At 47.3% G+C, this 16,171-nt stretch overlaps 1 protein-coding gene across 2 annotated transcripts in view; it reads right to left on the reverse strand.

Annotated features, from left to right (window-relative positions):
• The window catches only part of LOC117355220 (arf-GAP with dual PH domain-containing protein 1-like), a 113,879-nt gene that overhangs the window by 28,279 nt on the left and 69,429 nt on the right, over nt 1-16,171 (reverse strand). For both annotated transcript variants that reach the window (XM_033933445.1, XM_033933446.1), the window contains exons 7-8: nt 15,115-15,198; nt 2,503-2,565 (exon numbers count right to left, since the gene is read on the reverse strand). In XM_033933445.1, coding sequence (XP_033789336.1) covers nt 2,503-2,565; nt 15,115-15,198 — 147 coding nt within the window. The remainder of the gene's footprint in view (nt 1-2,502; nt 2,566-15,114; nt 15,199-16,171) is intronic.

A 16,171-nucleotide genomic window follows, 5' to 3' on the forward strand; every position in this document is an offset into this window, starting at 1 on the left:
CTTTCTTATGCATAGAGCACACTGGACTCCAATTAAGGTAGCTAAGATTTCAAATGGACTCTCTACCATGTGTTGGTCTTGTAACTCACAGGAAGGCATGCTATGATCTATGACTGTTCACATCTATCAGTCTATTGGAGCAAAGTCTGGGAAACCATTTCTACAATCTTGAATATACAGGAGCTCTTAAGTTTGCGCATTATCATACTGGGTCATCATGGCCTATTGCACATGCTGCCTGATCATAATGTGAGGCTGCTTAACGTCTTGCTAATTTTGGCTCTTACAAATATCTTACATTGTTGGAAAGACCTATTTAAGGTGAATTATATTAATTGGTGGAATACGTTATGCCATAAAGTGTCATAGCGGAAAGGCACAAGTCTATGAGCTTATTTATCAAAATATGGAGTCTGGTCAACTCTTATTGCAATACAGACTGATGGCATTCAGTTATTGTGCTAGGATATAGATATGTACAACAGAACTTATGCATTATATCATGGCTTGCTATTCATATTTATACAGGGGTATAACTCCAGTGTTTCTCTGTGCTTTGGATATTGTATATAGTTATGGCTGCAGGTTGTGCTGACACTCTCTTTTTAGATAGGCGGGAGTCAGCTCGTATTGCATAGATAATATTTTATGATTGTTTGCTTTATACAACTTGTCTGTATCTTGCCTTGTTAACATTTATATTTGTATTACATTTGTATTTTATTAAAATCAATAAAAATCTTTGAACTGGAGAATTCAGACTTAACAGACAAATTGTCAATGGCTACTGTATGTATGAATTATGATGGTTGAGATTTCAGATTTCAGAATTCAGAAACAGCAGAATTCCAAAACAAAACAATAAAAATGTATATATATATATATATATCCTGTATATATTATACTTCTTCATCCATGATATATAATGTTCTCGCACATAGCTAAATCTGTAATTTTTAATATGAAAACTGATTGTATTGCACTTCAAAATATATAAAGTGTCATATTTTTCAGACATTTCAATTTAAAAGACACTTCTTCAATTAATCCATTAAATCGAAGATTGACTGCATATGTCTCATTGAGAAGAACTGAAATGAAAGCCTGAGATTAATGGACTTGGCTTCTTGGAAGGGAAAAGGGCAGATGAGAGGCACATTGTGGTTCTCCTCTGCTGTGCTATTCAGTGTTTCCAGGTAAGCTAAGCTGGCTAGTAACAGCATCCTCAAAGCAATGATAATGGAATGGGTAACAATTTCTTTTCTGAACTAAACTAAATTTTAAGCTTATATCCTCTCTATAAAGATAGAGCTTGGCACGGTTTACATGAACATTAAAATAAGAAAAAACACATAATAAGAATTACACTTCCCCCTCCCCATTCGCGGTTTCGGCAATCGAGATTTCACATATTCGCGATTTTTTGGGGAGGGGGAAAAAAAGAAAAAAATCCCCACAGTTTAGCCTTCCCCCCCGGCGTCCCGGCCTTACCTGGTTGTCTAGCGGGCTTTCGGGGCAGGAGCAATCTTCCTACACTCCTGTCCCGTGTAGATCGCCAATAGGAAATGGCTGTGGGGAGTTCCCGTCGTGGTCTCGAGGGGCAATCTGCACGGGCGATCTGCACGGGGCAGGAGCGTAGGAAGATCGCTCCTGCCCCAAAAGCCTGATAGACCACCAAGTAAGGCCAGGATACCGGGGGGAAGGCAGGAGAGAGGCGGGGGTGGGTCAGAGCCGGACCAGAAGATATTCGCGGTATTTCACCATTCGCGGTCCGGCTCTGCCCCTATCCCCTGCGAATCCGGAGGGAGAAGTGTAGTTAATATGGAAAGAGCAGCAAGATTTACATTTTTGAGAATAGCCAAGTTTTCAGATGTTTTCGGAATAATTGGAAGGAGCCCAGATTCTGCAGCTGGGTAGGAAGGTTATTCCAAAGCTCAGTGATTTTGAAGCAAAGAGATTTCCCTAATTTTCCAGTGTAGATAATGCCCTTTTCTCTTCCTGTTCTGATAGCACCATGCATACAGTGGTGTAGCGACGGTGAGAGGCGCCTGGGGTGGTAGCGCCCCTCCTCCACCTTCCCGCTGCCTTCTGCTGTGGATGCGCCCCCCTTTCCTTCCTCAATACCTCTAGTTGTTCATCGCCACGAGCAGCAAGAACTTCAACGTGCCCCTTGTGACCTCATTGGCTCTCCCTGATGCCACTTCCTATGCGCAGCACCCAGAAGCGATGTCGGCGGGAGAGACAACGCGGTTGCGAGGAGCATGCTGAAGTTCTTGCTCTTGGCGGTGAACAACTAGATGCATGGGGGAAGGGAAGGGGGACTCGCGTGCTGAGGGGAGGAGCAGGAAAAGGCGGGGGGGGGGGGGTTGGAGAGGAGGAAGGGTGCCAGTGCCTCCACCAAAATGGTGCCCGGGATAGACTGCTCCCCTTAATACACCACTGCATTCATAGAATGATCTGGATGAAGATCCCTCCTATACTACCAGCCATATCCCCTCTTACCCTTGGGCCGGTCTTTTCCATGTATCCCTCTCTCAGAAAGTTCCGGGTCAATCTGCATTTTACCTGTAATATAAAGCATAAGGCTATAATTTGTCTGCCTTTTTCCCTTCTCCCGGCCCTATATATCTTTCACAGTGTGTGGATAGGTAGCATGGAATATTGCTACTCCTTGGGTTTTGGCCAGATGATGCGGTATATAAACTTAAGGTTTAGTTTAGTTTAGTTTAGGTACTAGTGACCTGGATTGGCCACCATGAGAACGGGCTACTGGGCTTGATGGACCTTTGGTCTGACTCAGTAAAGCTGTTCTTATGTTCTTATGACCACACGCCTGCACTTTGTCAGTGGATGTTCACAGGGTAGAGTTTGGGCAGAGTGCATCATTAGGTGTGGTCTTTTTCATTCCAAACATGAGCATAGACTTCATGTAAGTACAAGAGCGTGCTGAAAAGATCTCAGCCCAACCAACCGACTTCCTATATTCTGAGTGTTATTTTGCCACTGTAGCTGAAAAGAGTGTTATCTTATTTCGTTAAGTGCCAATTTGCAGAAATGAAATTCTATGCTTTGACATTGTTTAAGATCATCGATTGAACCATATCCATGTCATTCTTTACTTGGTTGCACTGAGAATTTTTCAGCACCCCCTCATATTCATGCCTTAAATACAAGTGCGCTTTTGGCTACTTATGTTAACATTCTATACACTTCTCCCTCCGAATCCGTGGTTTCAGTATCCACGGATTCGGTTATCATGATTTTTTTTTTTTAACGAAACACTGCATCCCAGAGCATACCTGGTGGTCTAGCGGGCTTTCAGGGCAGGAGCGATCTTCCTACGCTTCTGCCCGGTGCAGATCACTCATACAAAATGGCTGTGGGGAATTCCCGTCGTAGTCTCGAGAGACTACGGGAACTCACGGCAGACATGTTGTCAGTGTTCCCGCTAAGCTGCGCTGGCGTGCGCTGGCGCACAAAATATTACATCGCAGCGCACAAGTTTCACGTCACAGCGCACACTCGAGCGGAGGTGAGAGGAAGCGGCGGCGGTCTGCCCTGATCGCCTAAGATGCAGCAGCGGCGGCATCCCCGTAATTTACGGGGATCATGAAAGGAGCCGCCGCTGCTGCATCTTAGGCGATCAGGGCAGACCGCCGCCGCTTCCTCTCACCTCCGCTCGAGTGTGCGCTGTGACGTGAAACTTGTGCGCTGCGATGTAATATTTTGTGCGCCAGCGCACGCCAGCGCAGCTTAGCGGGAACACTGCATGTTGTATGAGTGATCTGCATGGGGCTGGAGCGTAGGAAGATCACTCCTGCCCCGAAAGCCCGCTAGACCACCAGGTAAACTCCAGGGAGGTCCGGGATGCAGCGTTTCATTTAAAAAAAGGTCTAGGATGCCGGGGGAAGGTTGGGGGTGAGTCGGAGCCAGCCCAAAAGTTATTCGCGAATTTTCAATATTCGCGGGCCGGCTCAGCCTCCAACCCCCGCGAATATTGAGGGAGAAGTGTACATAAAAGTAGGTAGCTACTTTTTCTGTATAGAATAGGCTTCAAATAGGTTCTTTTCTAACATCTAAATTAAGGCTCCCAATTCTAGAATTACTCTCTAAAAGGTGTTTCTTTAGTATCTATATCAGACTAGTCCAGAAAAGTGGGTATTGTGTAGGGTTAACAACAAAAAGGGGGAACCAACAGGGTACAATGATGCAGGCAAAGTTTATTGTGACAATAGTTAAAATGCGGTTAAAAACATCGCCTAAAGGCTAACGAACCAATGGACCCAACACGGTCCTTGTTTCAGAAAATACACCTTCGTCAGGGGTTCCAAATAGAGAAAAAAATTGGTAAAAAACGCAAACAAGCTTTTCAGCAGCACTTGCACAGACTCCTTCCCGGAGTTCTTTGCATATGGGCATAAGCTTGTTTGTGATTTTTACCGATTTTTTCTCTATTTGGGAGCCCTGACGAAGGTGTATTTTCCGAAACATGGACAGTGTTGGGTCCATTGGTTTGTTTGCCTTTAGGCGATGTTTTTAACCGCATTTTAACTATTGTCACAATAAACTTTGCCTGCCTGGGTATTGTACACTCATCTATTGTGTAGGGTTACCATATGGCTCCAGAAAAAGGAGGATGGATTGAGATATCTCTGGATTTTCCTTCCACTGAAAACAATGGAAGTAAGGAGGACACATAGAAAGATTTGGGTTTTACTTCCATTGAAAGCAATGGAAGTAAAACCTTTCATCTTCTGTACCAGTTATGTATTAGAATGGATAGAATTTGATTGTAATTAAGTTAAAGAGTTTTGTTCTACCCCCAATTTTTTAAATGTTATACGCTTTGAAGCTTTTGATATTGTGTACATAACAAAAATTTAATAAACTTGAAACTTGAATCCATTCTCCTTTTTCTAGAGTCATATGGTAACCGTAGTGTTGTATCTGTTATCCAGAGGATGAAGACAGAGAAAGAAAATAGTTCCAAGTGATTTACCCTTAAGGGTATCATGCAGCCGGTTCACGGAAGTTTCGCCCCCCACATTTCGCCCCCAGCAATTCGCCCCTCACATTTCGCCCCCGCACATTTCGCCCCCCGGATGTTTCGCCCCCACACATTTCGCCCCCGCACATTTCGCCCCCCGGATGTTTCGCCCCCACACATTTCGCCCCCGCACATTTCGCCCCTGAGTGTCAGACTATTCCTCTCGCAGGCGATTTCTTTGCCGACACGACGGCAGGCTACAAATTCAAAGTGCACAGCTGGCTGTTCTCACTGCCTCTAATGTCGGCCCTGCAGCTCCGGACTTCCCCACACCTGCTCTCTCCCCCCCCCCCCCCGATCACTATTATTTTAAATGTTATGGCAGCCACGGCGCTGTATCCATCGGAGGAGACTTCTAACCTCGGCCATGAAGTTGCTGTTGCAGGAAGAGTTCCGGGGCAGGCCGAGGTTAGAAGTCTCCTCCGATGGATACAGCGCCGTGGCTGCCATAACATTTAAAATAATAGTGATCGGGGGGGGGGGGGAGAGAGCAGGTGTGGGGAAGTCCGGAGCTGCAGGGCCGCCAGCTGTGCACTTTGAATTTGTAGCGTTTTTTTTTTTTTAAGGAGTCAGGGAGTATGCTGATGCGCCCCCGAACGCCGGCGCCGCCCCCCAGCGCGAAGAGAGTCGATCGGCGCCGCGAGCCGCCAGCCCAAACGCGGCCCGCGCAGAGGCGCGGCCCCCCCCAACGACCAGCCGACCCCGAACGCCACCGCGAGCAGACAACCCCAACGCGGCCCGCGGCCCGGCAGTAGGGGAGCGCCGGTCCGCTGCGGTCGGCGCCGCCAGCCGCTACAGGGGGAGCGCCGGCACGCGCGTTCTGCGCCGCGAGCTGCTGGCCCTAACGCGGCTCGCGGCCTGGGAGGAAGGAAGCGCCGGTCTGGTGCGGTCGGCCATTGGTGCCGGAGGGGGAGAAGGAGCCCCCAAGCGGCCCGGCCGGGAGGAGGGGAGCGCCGGTACGGTGCGTTTTTGCGCCGCGGGCCGCTGGCTCCAACGCGGCCCGCGGTATGAGAGGAAGGAAGCGCCGGTTTGGTGCGGTCGGCCATTGGTGCCGGAGGGGGAGAAGGAGCCCCCAAGCGGCCCGGCCGGGAGGAGGGGAGCGCCGCGGGCCGCTGGCTCCAACGCGGCCCGCGGTATGAGAGGAGGGAAGACTACCGGCTAAGGGCAGGAATCCGATCCGACGCTCCCGGGCAGGCGGACCAGCCCGCACGTGTGGGGCGACCCGCCCCGCTCATATAGTTGCCAGGAAGAGAGTTGTTCGGTGCCGCGAGCCGCTGGCTCACACGCGGCCCGCGGCCTGGGCAGAGGTGCCGCCCCCCCCCCAACGATTAGCCGACCCCGAACGGCAAAGCAACCTGCGGCCAGGGAGGAGGGAGTCGGCGGCCCTGAAAGCCGGCGCGGCCGACGCCCCAACTCCTTGCAAGCCGCACCCCCCCTCCTGCACCAGCTCCACGCGGGGAGAGCCGGCAACAAGTTTAAAAAACGCCGAGGGCAGAAAGCCGATCGGCAAGAAGGCGCAGCGCTCTAAGGCGGGCGGACCCGCCCGCAAGTTCCGGGCGGGCCGCCCCCACCGTCCTCTCCCTCATCGAGAGCGCCGTCATGTCGGCAAAGAAATCGCCTGCGAGAGGAATAGTCTGACACTCAGGGGCGAAATGTGCGGGGGCGAAATGTGTGGGGGCGAAACATCCGGGGGGCGAAATGTGCGGGGGCGAAATGTGTGGGGGCGAAATGTGTCTGGGGGCGAAATGTGGGGGGCGAAATGTGAGGGGCGAATTGCTGGGGGCGAAATGTGGGGGGCGAACCTTCCGGATCCCCATGCAGCCATAGAATGTTAGTATATAAACTCTGCAGCTCCTACTTGGTGATCCTGACCCAGTTACTAGCTAGGTGTCAGTATAACAGTTTTTTTTTTGTTTTGGAGGGTTTTTTTTTTTTTTTGGGGGGGGGGCGGAGGGTTTAACAGAAAGAACTATACTAATATATCAATATTACTGCAGTTGGAATGACACTTGGTGGTGCTGAGACACCCCACCCTCTGTGAAAGACGATGGGATTTGATATACTGCCTTTCTGTGGTTTACATATTATACAGAGGTACTTATTTTGTACTTGGGGCAATGAACGGTTAAGTGACTTACCCAGAAACACAAGGAGCTGCAGAGGGACTCAAACCCAGTTTCCATGGTTGTCAGGACACTGCACTAACCATTAAACGTCTCCTCCAGTTCCAGCTTAGCCAGTAGTTTTGCTGTGGAAATATATGGATTCTGTAGAGGCTCAAAGCTTATATGCTAATTTGTTCTGTAACCCTCTAAAAGCTATTTTGAAACTGGTTAATTCTGTATTAGAAATTGTTCAAGCAAGAAGATGCCAATTGAGCTTCTTAGTGTGCATCTATTTCTCAAAAAAAAGATTTCCTTAAACAACACTCTTAGAAACATAGAAACATGATGGCAGATAAAGGCCAAATGGCCCATCTAATCTTCCCATCTGCAGTAACCATTATCTTTTTCTCTCTCCGAGAGATCCCACGTGCCTATCCCAGGCTCTTTTGAATTCAGACACAGTCTCTGTCTCCACCACCTCTTCTGGGAGACTGTTCCACGCATCTACCACCCTTTCTGTAAAAAAGAATTTCCTTAGATTACTCCGGAGCCTATCGCCTCTTAACTTCATCCTATGCCCTCATTGCAGTTTCCTTTCAAGTAAAAGAGAATCTACTCATGCGCATTTACATTACGTAGGTATTTAAACGTTTCTATCATATCTCCCCTCTCCCGCCTTTCTTCTAAAGTATACAGATTGAAATCTTTAAGTCTGTCCCCATACGCCTTATGAGCCAAAACACTCTCGACGATACCATCCACATTGCCAAGCATTCATCTCCAGGATGCAAGCTTCTCTGCCCTGGCCTTTACCCTTGACAGGGAGGATGGACGAGAATACCACCTGTGCACCTGACTGCTTCACCTTCTCTCCCAGAGCCACAATGTCACTTTTGACACGTTCACAGGGGTACCTGGCAGTATCGTTAGTGCCAATGTGGATGAGCAGCATGGGATAGTAGTCATCAGGCTTGATGAGTCTCGGCAAGCTCTCCGTAACATCTTGGATTTTGGCTCCAGGCAGACAGCATACCTCTCGTGACATCAGATGGACTCTTGCAAATTATCAGCCAATTAACAGGCTGCCTTTTTTTTTTTTTAGTGAAGTTAATTGAACAGGTGGTTTTGGACCAATCACAACATTTTTAGACTAGTACCAATTTGGTTTTCATATTAATCACAATATGGAAACATTTGTGTCTTGAGGCTTTTTTTTTTTTTGGGGGGGGGTTGATGTTTCAGTCACCTGTGACATTGTTGACCATGGCATTCTTTAACCAAATTTTCGTTCATAACACTCTTTTCAGCTACAGTGGCAAAATAACAATCAGAATTAAGGAAGTTGGTTGGTTGGGCTGAGAACCTTTTAGCACCCCCTCATAGTTATCAGGACTTAGGGCTGGATTCACTTAACTCACTGATCTAATCCTATCTGTGGGTGATCTATGGCAGGCCTACTGATCCACAACGCGTCCTCATGCAAATGGGGGCGATCGGAGGCACGCCCCACACCGATCACACGGATCGCTGCAGAGTGATCCTGACGCATGTGCAGACCATCTTCTTTGCCTGTAGATGGTCTGCACATGCGCTTGCTCTCCGTGAACCCAGCACTTATCTAAACTTTTTGCTTTTTAATTTTTTACTTTTCTCACGAGCCCATGGTTTTAACCCATGGGTTTAAAGCGGGGCTGCACTGTGGCGTGTTCTGGAAGAGAACAGAACACGCCATAGTGCAGCCCCGCTTTAAACCCACGGGTTAAAACTACAGGCTCACACTGCAAGGAAGGGCGGCAGAGAGCAGGAGAGTCAGGGCGGCAGAGATCCAGAGTCGGAGCGGCAGAGAGCAGGAGAGTCCTTCCTTGATGTGCACGCCGGGAGAGTCGGGGAGGCAGAGAGCAGGGCAGAGAGCAGGGCAATTTGGAAGGAAGTATGGTTGGGATTTCAGGGTTGCAGGGCAGAGAGCAGAAAGCAGGGCAGTTTACTTTGGGGGAAGATTTACTTTGGATTTCAGGGCGGCATAAAGCAGGAGAGTTGGCAGGGATGTGAGCGACTGGTCCTCAGCAGTCGCTTGTTTTTGGATCGGCCAGTCCAATCGGTGTTCCTTTTTCTTTTTAGTGAATCGCTGCCTTCCTGCTTTGCATGCCATTTCTCCTCATTTGCATTGGCGGAATGGATCGTGAGGCAGGTTAGTGAATCGGGTCAGGGTCACAAACTGGTCTTTATCTGCCGTCATCTACTATGTTACTATATTAGAATCAGAAAATAATATTAAAGATTGAACTAGGCCAGTTACTGGGCAGACTTGTACGGTCTGTGTCTGTGTATGGCCGTTTGGAGGAGGATGGGCAGGGGAGGGCTTCAATGGCTGGGAGGGTGTAGATGGGCTGGAGTAAGTCTTAACAGAGATTTCGGCAGTTGGAACCCAAGCACAGTACCGGGTAAAGCTTTGGATTCTCGCCCAGAAATAGCTAAGAAGAAAAAAAAAAAAAAAAAAAAAATTTAAATTGAATCAGGTTGGGCAGACTGGATGGACCATTCGGGTCTTTATCTGCCGTCATCTACTATGTTACTATCGGGTCAGCTTAGTGAATCTAGTTGCTTTCTCTTTAGCTGCTTTTTGCTGCCACTTCCCCATGAAGCTGCTGCCCTAGAGGTCTGCCTAGTTTTGCCTAATTGTGAAGCCAGCCCTGGTTTTATAAACTGCAGATATTATAGGGATTGAAGAATCTGATAGACCCCTTAGATTTTTGTACCATTTTGCAATCATTGATTTTTTTTTCCTGTTCTTGATTACTGATTGATTGGTTGAGATTTATTAGCTACCTTTATGAACACATTTACCCAAGGTAGTGTACAGCAGGCACAATTTCACATAAAACTTATCATTTTGTTAACAGTATAACAATAATAAGAACATAAAAATAGTGTTACTGGGTCAGACCAATGGTCCATCAAGCCCAGTAGCCCGTTCTCAAGGTGGCCAATCCAGGTCACTAGTACCTGGACAAAACCCAAGGAGTAGCAATATTCCATGCTACCGATACAGGGCAAGCAGTGGCTTCCCCCAATAAAATGATCAAATGTAAACATAAATACAATAAATGAGGTAAACTTGAAATCAGCAACCTGAAACTTAATAATAGGACTATCATAAATAGTAACAGAAATATATACACTTCCCCCTCTGTATTCGTGAATTCCGTATCTACGGATTCGCTTATTCGCAGTTTAAAAAAAAAAAAATTTCACTTTCATTTGTCGGGCTATTTTAAGCCCTGTAAGCCCCCTCTCCCTTAAGCCTTACCTGGTGGTCTAGCGGGTTTTCGGGGCAGGAGCGATCTTCCCACGCTCCTGCCCCGTGCAGATCGCTCACAGGAAATGGCTCGAGAGACAACGGGAGCTCAAGGCAGCTATTTCCTGTGAGCGATCTGCACGGGGCAGGAGCGTGGGAAGATTGCTCCTGCCCCGAAAACCCGCTAGACCACCAGGTAAGCTTAAGGGGGGGGGGCTTTCAGGGCTTAAAATAGCCAGGGGAAGCGGGGGTTAGGGGCAGAACTAGCCCAAATATTATTCACGATTTTTTCATATTTGCGGGCCGGCTCTGCCCCGAACCCCCACGAATACGGAGGGGGCAGTGTACATTTAACAGCACTTAAATTCAAATAATAGGGACATAATACAATATTAGCATCATACTTATAAAACACCTAAAAAGCATACATTATAACAGTCAGATAACAGATATGATTCAAATGCTTTTCTATAATATAGCTTGCCATATAACTGAGGGACCAAGTGCAGATACATAGATGGAGGACAAAATGGATGGTACAGAGTCCGTAGGGATAAACAGATGTGTGGCTAAACAAGTACAGTTAAACAAGATAAAAGGAACTGATCTAAGTTACAATGTGTGTAGCAAGCTAGGCCAGGTGTAGAATGAGTGTATAGTCAGTCACCCTATATATTAAAGGCTTGGGAGAAGAGCAAGGGCTTTCTGAAGTAGAGGTAGTCTTGCGTTAGACATAGTCCCTCTGGGAGTATATGGTTATGGAATGCAATCCCAGCTTATCTTCGAGGGAAAATTGATCTATCAGCATTTAAGAAGAAGCTTAAAACATATTAATTTATTGTTGTATCATCTTATATATTGATTTTATTGGGATGATTAAAAAAAAAGTATTCTGCTCTGTTTTTCAAATTGTTTTATAGTTGTGATTTATTTTTTTTCATGTTTTAGGTCATCATTCAATATTATTACTGATGTTTTCTGTAATCTGCATAGAATTTGAGATAGGTAGAATAAAAATGAATACATTAAGGCAGTGTTTTTCAACCTTTTTTGGGCAAAGGCACACTTGTTTCATGAAAAAAATCACGAGGCACACCACCATTAGAAAATGTTAAAAAATTTAACTCTGTGCCTATATTGACTATATATAAAGTAATTCTCTTGAATAGGAATCAAATAAACACAAAGAAAGTATTTTATAATGCTGCCACCGCCAACAACACCGTTGGCGGCGGTGGCACTCAAGTGGCTAAAGAGCCGCAGTTTGCCGGCCTAGGGACAACACTGGAGGGTGGCCAGCTGTGCACCCCCTTGGGACGTAAACCCGGGGTGGGGCAGACCACCCCCCCCACCCTGGTATGCCACTATCTGTACCTCACTCCCTCCCTATGACCAAAAATTCTCCTTTCTTCTATTCCCCGTGTACACAACCATCTATTTCCCTCCCTTCCTCTCTCCAAAGTCCATGCCTTCTGTGTCCAAACACTCATTCCCTCCCTTCCTCTCTCCCAAGTCCATTTCTTCTGTGTCCAAAAACGCATTCCCTCCCCCACCTCAGCATCTCTTTCCCTCCCTTCCTCTCTCCCAAGTTCATGCCTTGTGTCCAAAACGCACTCCCTCCCCCCTTTTGTGTTCCGTGTTTGCCTCCCAGCCCATCTTTGCAACTTTCTCAGCAAAACGAAGCTCAAGCCGCAAGGCTTGTCTTCTGCTTCCTGCCTGCCCTGCCGCGCACAAATAGCCGAACGGAAGTATTCTCCGACGTCAGCGCTGACGTCGGAGGGCAGGCTTTGCTTAAGCCCTCCCTCCGACGTCAGCGCTGACATCGGGGAACGCTTGCGATCGGCTATATGTTAGCTGCAGGGCAGGCAGGAACAGAAGACGAGCCTCGCGGCTCGAGATGTATTGAACTCTGAGGGTCCCCGTCCAGCTCTCTCCTGTCCACGTGGGGCGGACCGCACCTCTCCCTAGACTGGTGGTACTGCCCTGATGGCGGCCCTGACCGTACGGCACACCAGGCAACATCTCGCGGCACACTAGTGTGCCGCGGAACAGCGGTTGAAAAACACTGCATTAAGGTATTTAACTGTACCAGCACTGTCTTGCCTTTTGTAACACACACCATACCAGACTGCCAGTAGTGACTGCCATTTAAAATCATGATCGATCATTTGCTTCATCTTTAGAAGTTTCTTCTTTCAGGGTATTTTTTAATCCCTTGCAAGCTTTTATTGTTTTTTTTAATCTTATTTTTCACTATTTGCACCTGTAAGAGTTAAATTTGGATGTCTTTTCTACAAAGCTCTGTACGGTCTACTGCCCAAATACCTCACCAATCAGTTCACATTCGCCAGACCTGGACGATCTACTTGACCTCAATCATTCTTCGCCTTCCCCTCAATTATAGGATGCACCCATAAGAGATTCATCAACAGACTCCTACCTTACCAAGCAGCCTCCAACGATCCCAAATGGAGCCAACTGGTCAGAACATCAACCTCCTACATGCACTTCAGAAAGCTCCTAAAAATGTTCCTCTTCCCCAAACAGGACGACCCACCTTAAATTTTCCATGAAAAGACTCCCAACCCACTGACTTTCTATTCCACGTTGTTGCTCTAAGACTATGAACATTCCCACTTATATATTTATCTCCCTCCTTATAAAACCCTGCTTAACCTCCCTCTGTACAATCTATACAATTTTCAGTCCTCTCTCCATTGGACCAATCAGGCCTTAGGCATAGCGGGTCCGCCCATCCCCACTAAGTCTAAGGTCTGATTGGCCAATCAGGCCTTAGATTAAGTGGGGATGGGCGGACCCGCTATGCCTAAGGCCTGATTGGTCCAGGCTTCTAGAGCCTGGGCCAATCAGGCCTTAGACTTCGGCGGGATGGGCCGGGAAGGGGCGAGCCCGCCTCATTTTGACCAGGCGGGCCTACAGGCTGGACGGGCAAGAACCGTCTGGCCTGAAGAACAGGTTAGTTTGGAGGTTTGGGGGTTGTTAGTGCCGGGGGGGGCGGGGGGGCGTCTTCGGGCAGGAGGGATTGGACACCCTCCTGCCAGCAATCGATAGTGTCGGGGTGGAAGGGAGATCGGTAATGTCGGGGGGGAGGGAGATCGGTAATGTCAGGGGGGGCGGTCGGTAGTGTCGGAGAGGGGGGCATCCGATTGGACAGGCCGCGGCCCGCTATACTTATAGCGGCAGAGAGATCCCTTGCCGCGATAAGTTTAGCGGGCCGTGTCCAGTGCTCCCTCTAAGCGGGCGGGTGTTGTGAGCAAACTTTTTTTCGCTGTGAGCTAAAAATATCGGGCGCCAGCAAGTTATGAGCCAACTCGCCCGATTCTCCTCTCGCCGCCCTGCCATCTGCCGTACGCCGTGCGCTGTGACGTGAAACTTGTGCGCTGCGATGTAATATTTTGTGCGCCAGCGCACGCCAGCGCAGCTTAGAGGGAACACTGGCCGTGTCTAATCTAACCCGATTCTCTAACCAGCGTCTGTAACATGGACGCCGGTTACAGAATCGGGGTTTTAGTGTAGGCCGATTCTGAATAGGATGCCTCTCCCGGGCGTCCTATACAGAATCAGGGCCTAGGTGTCTTGCGGGCCTCGCCTTCAATATAGGCGGCCTGCCTGGGGAGCATTTTTTTTTTTTTTAAACGTGCATCCCGATTGGCTGATTAGACAGCTGTAGGACGCCTACAGCTGCCTAAAATCGGGACGCACTTTTGGAGAATCAGGGCCAAAATGTCCCATCCAGTCTGCCCATCCTCAGCATCCACTATCTCGTCTCTCTAATAGATCCCACTTGCCTGTCCCATGCTTTTTTGAAATCAAACAGTTTTTGTCTCTACCACCTCTACAGAGAGACTATTCTGAGCATCTACCACTCTTTCTGTAAATGAAAGTATTTCCTTAGATTACTCCTGAGACTATCACCTCTTAACTTTATCCTATGCTCTCTCATACTAGAGTTATCTTTCATTTGTAAAAGGCTCACCTCCTGTAGATTAAGGCCATGGCGCTTTGTAAACATCTCTATCATATACCCTCTCTTCCACCTTTCTTCCAGAGTATACATGTTGAGGTCTCTAAGTCTATCCCTAAATGCTTTATTACAAAGATCACTAAAAAGTTTTATATCTTTCTGAAGAGGTGGTCTCCAGAATTGCACAAATAGGGCCTCACCAGAGACTTATACAATGTCACTATCACCTCCCTTTTCCTACTGGCAGTTCCTCTTCCTATGCACCCAAGCATCCTCCTGGCTTTTAACTGTTGCCCTTCATACCTGTTTTGTCACCTTGAGATCATCCGATACAATCACCTCAAGTCCTGCTCTTCTTTCATACATAGCAGTACTTCCCCCCCATACTATGTGTGGCCCTAAAATTTTTAGAATTAAATTTTATTTGCAAGTTACTAGACTATTATTCAAGTTTCGCTAGATCCCTCCTCATGTTATCCACACCCTGTGTCTACTCTATTACAGAGCTTGATTTCATTTGAAAAAAAACATACTTTGCTAGACAGTCTTTCCGCAATATCAATATGATTTTGAAGTTTCATATAGTGGCATATTGGTGCATGGCAAGTAGCAAATGTACATGTGATGGTCCTGCAGATTTGGAGGCTCTGGTGGCCAGGATCAGGACTTGCTGGCAACTCACCTCGTTATCACTAGCAATGGGGAATGCCACCTTCAGGTAGTGAAACTGTGCCCTACGAATTGCATTGAACCAGTCAACAATTTCCTATCAATGCAGGATTGAAAGAGAGAATAGTCAGTGTCAATAGGATTGCTTTGCATGAAAATCACCTAAAACCCCCCCGACAATACAGTTATTTCTACAGCATCTCACACTCTCCTCTCCCACAAGTTCTGCTCTCACATCCTGTCTACATATGTACATGAGCATTGCCTAAGATTACCATATTTCGGGCCGCAAAACCCCAGACACATGGCCCCGCCCTGTTCTGGCTCCAGCCCTGCCCCCACAAACCTCTTCTCTTCCTCCCTGACAAGCTCTGGCCATGTCTGGAGGGCCTGGGATATGTGCGGATGTGTGTGAAGTCATCTGCGCATGCTCAGAGACCCTCTAGATGCGACCTGAGCTCGTCAGGACTTTCCAAAACCCGGACAGACTGCTGGGTTTTGGAAAATTCCATCCAAGCACCAAGACAGTCCTCTAAAAAGAGGACACGTCCGGGTTTCCCCGGATATCTAATAACCCTAGCATTGCCATACTGGGGCAGACCACAGCACAGTATCCTGTTTCGAGCAATGGCCAATCCAGGTCATAAGTATCTGTCAAGATCCCAACACATTTTATGCAGAATATGGCAGCCAAAATAATTTTGGGGAAAAACAAATATGATCACGTTACTCCATTGCTGAGAGCTCTGCATTGGCTTCCGATATATTGGAGGGTTCAGTTTAAATGTGCAAATGTTATTTTTAAGAGCTTATATGGGATTTTTTCCCCCCATTATTTCCTCTTTCCTTTAATTTTTATCATTTTTAATTCTATGAGGTATATATATAAATTCAAACTATTAAAGGGATTCAAATTTTAGGTAGGCTTTCACACTCTTTAGCTTTTACAATGGTGAAGATCTGGAATGACCTTCCTCCAGATATTAGAACTCTTTCCTCACTGACTTGTTTCAGAAAAACCCTGAAATCATATTTGTTTACGAAATACCTCACAGATAATTGACAGAATT

The sequence above is a fragment of the Geotrypetes seraphini genome, chromosome 2 (assembly GCF_902459505.1).
Source record: "Geotrypetes seraphini chromosome 2, aGeoSer1.1, whole genome shotgun sequence".
Lineage (NCBI taxonomy): Eukaryota > Metazoa > Chordata > Amphibia > Gymnophiona > Dermophiidae > Geotrypetes > Geotrypetes seraphini.